Source organism: Haemaphysalis longicornis, unplaced genomic scaffold (genome assembly GCF_048455015.1).
Source record: "Haemaphysalis longicornis isolate Haplotype H1 unplaced genomic scaffold, Haemaphysalis longicornis Haplotype H1 scaffold_9, whole genome shotgun sequence".
Classification (NCBI taxonomy): Eukaryota; Metazoa; Arthropoda; class Arachnida; order Ixodida; family Ixodidae; genus Haemaphysalis; species Haemaphysalis longicornis.
Genome location: NW_027526460.1, coordinates 142,808,449 through 142,816,954, shown reverse-complemented (window position 1 = coordinate 142,816,954; position 8,506 = coordinate 142,808,449). Strand labels below are relative to the sequence as shown.

General features: G+C 46.7%; 1 protein-coding gene across 1 annotated transcript; it reads left to right on the top strand.

Moving 5' to 3' along the window:
- The first annotated feature begins 897 nt into the window (after nt 1-897).
- Nucleotides 898-8,291, top strand: LOC144151444 (uncharacterized). The gene is made up of 4 exons (XM_077682494.1): nt 898-1,200; nt 1,927-2,064; nt 7,718-7,814; nt 8,152-8,291. Exons 1-4 carry the CDS (start codon nt 1,096-1,098, stop codon nt 8,187-8,189), a joined length of 378 nt encoding a protein of 125 aa, XP_077538620.1. The 5' UTR covers nt 898-1,095; the 3' UTR covers nt 8,190-8,291.
- Nucleotides 8,292-8,506: the final 215 nt, after the last annotated feature.

The window sequence follows — 8,506 nt, the reverse complement described above, 5'->3', positions numbered from 1 at the left end:
AACGTTTTAGTAATCAGACACACAAGCTGCGTGTTCACTTTTCGTTTGTTTTTCGCCTTCAACGATCGTCTGATCACTCGGCGGACGCATTTTTCGAAGAATACAGGGTAGGCAGTTCACAAGAAATACGAGGTGTCGTTGAAAGAGTTGATTGATTGATTGCAGGGTCTAACACGCCGACGCAACGGAGACGATGAGGCACGCCGTAGTGGAGGGCTCCGGATTAATTTTGACCACCTGAAGATCCTTAACGTGCGCCGAAATCTCGTACACACGGGCTCGTTTGAAGAGTGTCGTATATGATAAGGGTCTCTGATTTCGGTTTATGCTAGATTCTGCAGTCTCCCTGTGTCATACGACGATGTTTCGAAGAAGCGTTTGGTCGCGGTCGCGGATTACTCCATAAGCCCATCTTCGCGCTTCTCGTGGAGGATAAATGTAACAGATGAATCTTTGCGAGCGCTCACCTCGGGACAAGACGACCCAGCATTAAATTTGTCGTCGTGTGCTGACTCCGGAGTGTAATTTTGCATTATCCATCGTACTTCTCTGGTACAATGTTTGCGAAATTTATGCCGCATTGGCTTGTTCAGGGTACTGAGCCATATTTGATATGTGATATTGGCAGGCGTAACTTGCGTGCTGTCAGGTATGAGTGCTCCGCTAGATTTTGTAGTGCACAAAGTCGATTTACATCATAGTGTGTATGGCCGCAACATGACCATCGGAGGAAACACTGCTTACAGAGACACTGCCACTAAATTTCAGGGCAGCGGAATTGCAATCAGCTTCATGCAAATGCTCGCTTCGGGACGCTGGCCTGTGACACACGCCCGGCGCTCATATAGATCTTTCTAAGATCGCGTCATAAACGTTTATACTCTCGTGAACACCTGCCCTTCAGGAGAGGAATTAACCAACCTTCTGGGCGGGTGAGGAGCATCGCTAGGCGGATGTGACGTCACGTTTGCTCGCAGCGTTCCCGCGCGGTATGTTTACATTTTTCCGAGTGCTGCCTACACGGCGTACGTGCCGTAGCGATTCAAGTAGTCGCGTTCGACTTATGCGGTCGACGCAAGAATTCATAAACTGGCGATGGTTGTCGCCCTGTCAGTCGTCGTTCAACAGCTCCAGCGTCTTCTGGCACTACAGCTTTGCAGTTATCTGTGGGCGTTCAACTGTCCACCATCGGCCGACCAGGTGAGTGTTTTTTGGCGGGTTTGCAATCAGTTCGCATATCTCCTACTGCAAAGCTTGCTTTCTGCTCGCGGCAGTTATATTAGTGACGTTTACGAAATTCTTAACGGCGCGTTCTCCCCGTCTTGCATTATTGTCGCTGTTTATGCTGCTCGTTCGCGTCTGTCGGCGATCGCGAGCTGTTGACGGTTTGTTGCACGGCGCGGAAACTCGCTCGCATTGCAAACCCGTCTCGCCCATGACGTTTCATTGTCTCTTTAATGTGGCGTCATTAACATCACTTGTTTTCCTCGACGCTTTTTCTAGACAACGTGCCTTGTGCTAACCGATCTTAATATTGTAACGAAAATGAACTTGCAGTACGATCTGTTGGTGAAGTTACGAGCGTGACAGGTCCCTGTTGGCACGGTTTTCGTGTGTGCGTGTGGTTCGTGAGGGCGTTGTAACACGCTACTTTAGCCTGTTGCACTCGTTGCTGCATCCAGCACTTTTGCTGTCAGGAGTGCCTGCCACGGAATGCTTACGTCGTTATGTGTTTTCATCTCATCAATCGGCGTTCAATAACCGATGGAAATTCAGCGGGAACGGCCCGGATAACGCAGGGCGGGCAAGAGCACTGCTTGTGTGGTCTTCGCTTTCGTTTGCCCTTTTTTTAGTCATCCTAGATTGTTTATTTACTGCTGCCTCAGCGGTGCTTCATTCCTCATGTTCCATTTATTTCTCTTGCAGCATCTCCTGACTGCAGTCACAGTGCCCCTAGCCTGCCTGCAGCACTCATCCTGCCATTCTAGTGGGAACTGCCATTCTAGTGCAGGCCACTTGTCACAACCAAACGGGTCCCCGACTTTTCCTGGCTTCTATTTGATGGTATACTTTAGATCCACCAGTGCATTCTCACTCCGTGTACATTTCAAGCGAGGGTTTACAGTAACACGGTAGTTGATAGCCATGAAGACAGCAGCGTGTGTACTAAAAATCAAGTTTAGTTATTTATGCCAATGTCAAAAAACCAACCTGGTCTATGCATCCATTCCAGCCTGACATTTTCAAATACAAGTTTTTCAGTAGCTAGTGAAACAATGAAGAGGTAGGGATAGCTCATGCACTGCTTAATTACTACCTTCATTTTTTTACTGTTGAAAATTTATGGATGATGCTATATGTACCACCTAGTGAAGTCCCACCAGAAATTGTTATATGCACTACCGATATAGCACAATCTATGAGGTGGGCTGGCGTGACCTTCTTGCAAACAGCACCGTACATGGTTTCCGTCACGACAAAGTTTGCACTGTAGTCTTGGGCGTGTAATGGGTTATGGCTGACCGCAGGGCCGTTTACAGTGCTTTCCAGCTTCCAGTGGAGGCAGGAACATAAATTACGTCGTCGGCCAGGGCACAGTACATGGTGTTAGTCAACACCATAGATATACCGTGCCTCGGATGGCTGCGTCATATATATATATATTTTAATTTTACTTTTGAGTTTTGTGTAAGCAAGGATGTATCTAGTGCCCCTATGCTGTCTATCCTTGGTTTTTGTAAACACTAAGTAATATCGCACGGTAGCTTTATTCATCGTAATGAGATTTCTCAGGTGCCAGGTTGCTCAGATCTCACATGGTTTCCTATGGCTGCCGGGGCTGCATTGAATTTATAAAGCAAAAAAAAAATAACCTTCTGTACACAATGTCTTGGTTTACGCTAAAGATCCTTGAGTGAGAGGTCTACCACACTGCCCTGTGCCTCATAGTGCGAAGTGACCTCAGTGTACTCGATTATGATGCAATTACTTAATGCCTTCTCATGTAAACTCTTGAATGCAAACGGGAGAAGGTGCACCTACCTCGCCTTGAGCTGTTAGACTAAGTTGCCTTTTTCTCACGACATCTAAGCTGTGTGAGAAAGCCATACAGGGCTAAGAATGTTGTAAGAAATGCCTCTTACGTGAGGCAGCTCATACATAATGTTTAAAAAAAGCGTGTCACATTATTTTGCCGTAAGCTCTTTAAACGTTTTACACCCCTCCTACCGCCCTGCTTTTATTGTTAATAAAGGCACTTTGCATATGTAGACACAGGAAAATGAAGCAGAAAGACATAGATATTTTTTTCAGCTGCACAGTGTCGCAGGCTACGCACCTGACGCAATGCTGTTTGTTCATCACGGTTTGCACTGTGCTTTGAAACAGTTTGTTACCAAGGTCCAAAGATTCACTTGGCTATTTCATGTCAGGAATGATACAAAGGAATCATCTGTGGAAGCAATGCCCATCTTATTCTTGTCCTTTTGTAATTTATGAGAGCTGCTGCAGCCAAGCATTCTATGGTATATTTATGAACTAGAAAATACATGGAAAAGGCAGTCTCTAAGCTGGAGGGAAACTATCGAGTAGCATATGCATTTAGTTTAAATAGTGGCGTGTTGCCCAACTGCTGGGCAACCGCATTAAGTTTATGCCGTGCTTGTGATTTGCTCAAGTATGTGAACTAGTCTTAGGCATTTACGTGTTGATAAAAGAATTCCGTGCTATCTTCATTCATTCACTGCAACTCGTTTGTGCTCATGGGGAGCATTCGGAATATGACCCTTAGCATGATAAAAATCAGAATACGCTTTACTCAGTTGGACTCAATTATACCTGATCAGGACACGTCTACTCCTGAATGCTTAGATACCTGATCACATAAAAATTGGCCAACTTAACAAGCTGCAGGAAAAGAAGCAGCCCCATTCCTTCACCATAAAATAAAAAGAAGACAAGAAGAAACTATTTTACATTTGCAAAAGGTCCAGGCGAGGCTGTTGTTTCTTACGCTTTCAAGAATACATTATTACTGTTGTTGTTTTACAATATAAAGTGAATTTTCCTTACACTACTTAATCGACTTCAGTTGTTTTCCTTTCTGGGTGACCTATGAGACCAAAGGTGCAATGTAATTAACAGTATGGTCATGTTGGTTGTAAACATGATAGAAAAGGAGCACAAAAATATGCATGGCAAAACTCAGGACTTTTGTTGTGTTGTTTTTCATTTATGGTTAATTTTGTTTTGTCCTATGGCACAATGCAATTATCGAAACCAGCTTTCCTCAGAAACCTATTGAGCACAATTTTTCATACTAGGCAACATTACATGCAATGGCTGCACAGCACTTTCTGCCTGAATATAAATGTGGCTAAAAAATGTCTTAGTTATTTTGAAGCAGGCAGTTTTCATTGCCAGTCAGACAAAATGGGGCCAGATGCCATCTGTGCAAAACCGCATGTGACCGCACCATGGGAGGAGGAGGACAAACATTTTATTGAGCCTTTAAAGGCCCCACCGTCTGCTAAGAGAGGATAGGGGTTGTGGGGACAGTTTCAAAGAAGATGGTCCAGTGTTTCCACTGCTCCACAGGCCCGTGCAGTTGGTGGAGGGGTAGACGGAAGGATAAATACGGTGCAGGTGGTAGCGACATGGGAGGGTATGGGTTTGCACCAGTCGCCATAGCCGTTCTTCCCTGTTGGATAAATCCGGGTGTGCGGGGGGGAGCTGGCGGCGTGAGAGGCGGTAATGTGCCGTAATGTCTTGGAAGGTCAAGAGACTGTCCCAAGCTGATAGGGCTCCGTGAAAGGGTTCGAGGCTAGGGCCTGCTTGGACGGTATGCTCTCGAGCGGCCCTATGTGCTGCCTCATTTCCCCCCACGCCCGTCTGGGCAAGAGTCCAGATCAGCTCTATAGGTACGGTAGGAGGATTTTTGAAGAGAATTCCGAGCGCCAGGGGCGAGATCATGCCTCTGGTGTAATTTCGAATGGCCGTTTTCGAATTCGAGATGATAGTGGTAGAGGGCGGCCTATTTGTAAGGGATAGGGCGATTGCCGCCTCTTCCGCCTCAGCGGGTCGGATGGTGCGGACTCTTAGGGAGTTAGAGGAGGAGTGTTGGGATGGTCGATTAGTGCGACAGCGTATGCGTCCTGCCGTCGGTAGCAAGCTGCGTCCACGCAAACCGTAGTGGGGTGGACGGGGTATTTCTCTGTAAGTGCTTGTGCTCGTAGTTCCCTAGGCTGCTTGTTGAAAACAGGGTGATATTGCGCGGTAAAGGGTGGATAGTGAGGGAGCCATGAATGTCGGCTGGTACCGGGAGCCTGTCATCACAGAGGATAGGGGCTTTAAGGTTAAGAGTAACAAGGAGAGTGTGACCGGTGGGGGTGGATGAGAGCCTATTTAGCTGACCGATAAGGTAGGCTTCAATGAGTTCCTCCGCAGTATTGTAAATGCCGAGTTTCTCGAGTCTGGCAGTGGTAGTGCTCTGAGGGATTTGTAGCGCCGTTTTTTAGGTCTTTCGAATGAGGCAGTTGACTTTAGAGAGTTCGGTACGCGAGGGCAAGAGATACGGGAGGGAGTAAGTGAGAAGGCAGAGCCCAAATGCCTGTATCAGCCGGACACGCTCCGTTTCTTTGAGCCCCTTGTTGCGGGCAGCAATCCTGCGGATGAGGGCGATAGTCTGGTTCACCTGAGAATTCAGCTGTGCTAGGTACTTAATGTTTGCGAAATTGCGCTGTATGCAGAGCCCAAGTATTTTCAGGACTTCCACTTGGCGAACATCCCTACCATCAATGCGGACCTCAATGGTGGGTGTCTGGGCCAGGTTGCCGGTTGATTTGGCGGGGTGGATTAAAAGCTCAGATTTTTCAGGTGAGCATCCAAGCCCAACTTGCGCGGCAGCGGTAACTAAGTCAGCTCCCTGTTAGAGAACCTCCTCGATTTGAAAGTCGCTGCCTCTGGTGGTCCACTGCGTAATATTATCGGCGTATATGCTGTGGAGTAAGCGAGGGATCGCGGCGAGCTTACTGGGAAGGTGGATTAGGGCAATGTTAAATAGGAGTGGGGATAATACTGCACCTTGAGGCGTGCCAATGGTTGGGAAATGGATAGTGTCGGATTGTAGGTCACCGAGCTGAATAACAGCCGTGCGGTTCGAAAGGAAGTTACGGATATAGTTGTATGTGCGGTGACACGGAGTGAAAGTGGCAACGTTACACAAAATAGCCTGGTGTGATACGCGATCAAAGCTTTCTAAAGATCAAGTGCCAAAATGGCTCAATTATCTACCTTTGAAGGGGCAGCGATAATTCCGTGTTTTAATTGCAGGAGTACATCTTCGGTTTCCGCACCGTGGGAAGTGTTGTCCAGTTTTTTGCAAATCGCTTGTTAGCCCTACGGGAACCGCAGCACGTGTAGTGACTGCCATAATCTTTGTCTCAGCCTTATAAATTGACGTGAACCTTTTTCCTCCTTACTTAAAACAGATTTCCTTTTTTGTTGTTTGATCCTGTTTACAGCAAGCCCTTTTTTGTAGAGAAAAGGAACTGCCACCTGAAGAAAACCACCTCTGCTTCAAAAATGCACTGATCAAGATTAGTATCATACTACAATGAGAACATATAAATGTTAAAATGTAAAAAATTAGCCATATACACAAATAACTAATGAAGTGTGCCGCTGCACAAATTGGTTTTCAATACATAAACAAAGGAGTGCTTCAAAGAGAAAGGACAAGAAAAAGGGCAGGGGTGTTTTCTGGTCTGCTTCACTACAACCTAAAATGATGCTTTGGCTCTCGGTAAGATTAAGTACACTGTTTATATGGTACTAGGAAGTGTCCAAGCAGCATTTCTGACTCGCCCCGTCTTTCTACGAGCATTACTGGCAGTTTCTCTCTTGTTGATCGAAGAAAGGAGTGAAATGCGATGAAAGCATCAAATCTGCATTCGCACCGTTGAGTTGCATGGTCTGGCTCATTAACAAGGAACCACACGACAAACAGACGTGCTCACACGTCAGCTCAGAGTTGCGTATCGAGAAATTCTGGGCGAGCTAGAGAAGCTTGCCAGGTCTTGCACTTAAACATCAGTAAAGCATGCATTATGCGACAAACCAATGACGACAGAAATAGCTACCTTCATACTGGGCAAGTGTTCGAACCACTGTGGCGTGTTAACGCCGCGATCAGAAAGTTGCCACGCCAGTTTGACAGCCCTGGCGCGAATCGTGTGTGTCATTCCGGCCCACAATTGAAGACTTCCGCGTTATTACTGTGATTTGTGGCAGCCAGATTGGTGGGATCGACCCATGGATGATCGGTCAGAAGCAGTGACAAGCACCCATTTTGACCCTCCGAACGCTTGAAAGTACGTGTAAACATATAAAAAAGTGTTGCTGACTGCAGCTAGATAATGCTATATCGGTGGTGGGTATAGCACTTCATAGGTTGTATTCACTGGTGTGGCCCACAAGTGGGCGACCCTGTGTGTGCGCCGCCATGTATGTGCCGCAGCGTCTGTGATACGTCGGACTCCATGAGATTGCGGTAATGGACCTTTTTCTATTAGCAATCTGCACATGCGCGGGCTGGTAATCCGCCATTCTGGACAGTCGTCTCGGGCAAAACAAACAAAAGGGTGCCCCCTCCACTTGTTGCTGGGGTAGCAGCTATGCTTTCTAGTGATGCACGTTTTTATTTCTTCTTTTTAGACAGCATGTGGTGAGTTGTGCGTGCACACAAAGGATTTCAAAGGAAAGGGGTGAAGACTTGAGGTTGACCACGGTACGAGCACATGGCTACCAGCAAGGGGGTGAGCGGTGCAAGCATGGCACAACTCGGGAGATGGCATCACGTGCACTGGCTTCATTTAATATAAATATAGAATATAACTATAAATTGGCGTGTCACTGTTGGCGTGTCATTGGCGTATCAGCTGAATCACTGTTCCAGAGGAGGCTGGAACAACTGCGCTATTGGCTCCGCTTGTTCCCAGGCTTGGGTTGCGACATCAGTGTCCTGACAGCACCACACCTAGCTTGCTCATCCCAGAGCTTGCAGTCTCCTCCTGATGCATTTTTCTTGCTCTTTGCTCCGCCTCCTTTCCATCTTGAGGTTCGTGCTTAAATACTCTCATCATGTCTTTGCAGCACCTGCTGACTGGGCTCTAGCCTGTGCCTGCTGGTGAAGAGAAGTTTGCTGTGAGACGAGGGTCTTGACGAGCACGTAACTCCTGTTGTTAAAGTGAAGCTTTCAGGACCTCACTGATTGCATTCAATGTGGCTACATAATGCACTGTAGGAAAGCTAACTTTACACAGCTGCATCCCTCAAGCAGTTTTTTTGCAAAGGCTGTCAAAAAATCAAACATAAAAGCCAAATAAAGTTTAATGTAGTTGTTTTACACAGAAACAAACTTCATATCTACAATTTCAATGAAAAAAATTCTCTCGCACTTCCCCAAGGGGGAGAGTGTGTAAGTGCGAATGCACGGTTGTTGATTGCG

Bases quoted from the DNA above. Each gene is read 5' to 3' on its own strand.
- LOC144151444 (XM_077682494.1), top strand. From the start codon at position 1,096: ATGGTTGTCGCCCTGTCAGTCGTCGTTCAACAGCTCCAGCGTCTTCTG. The intron at 2,065-7,717 runs GTATACTTTAGA...CTTTTTAGACAG, and splicing joins TTCCTGGCTTCTATTTGATG to CATGTGGTGAGTTGTGCGTG. The intron at 7,815-8,151 runs GTGAGCGGTGCA...ATGTCTTTGCAG, and splicing joins ACATGGCTACCAGCAAGGGG to CACCTGCTGACTGGGCTCTA.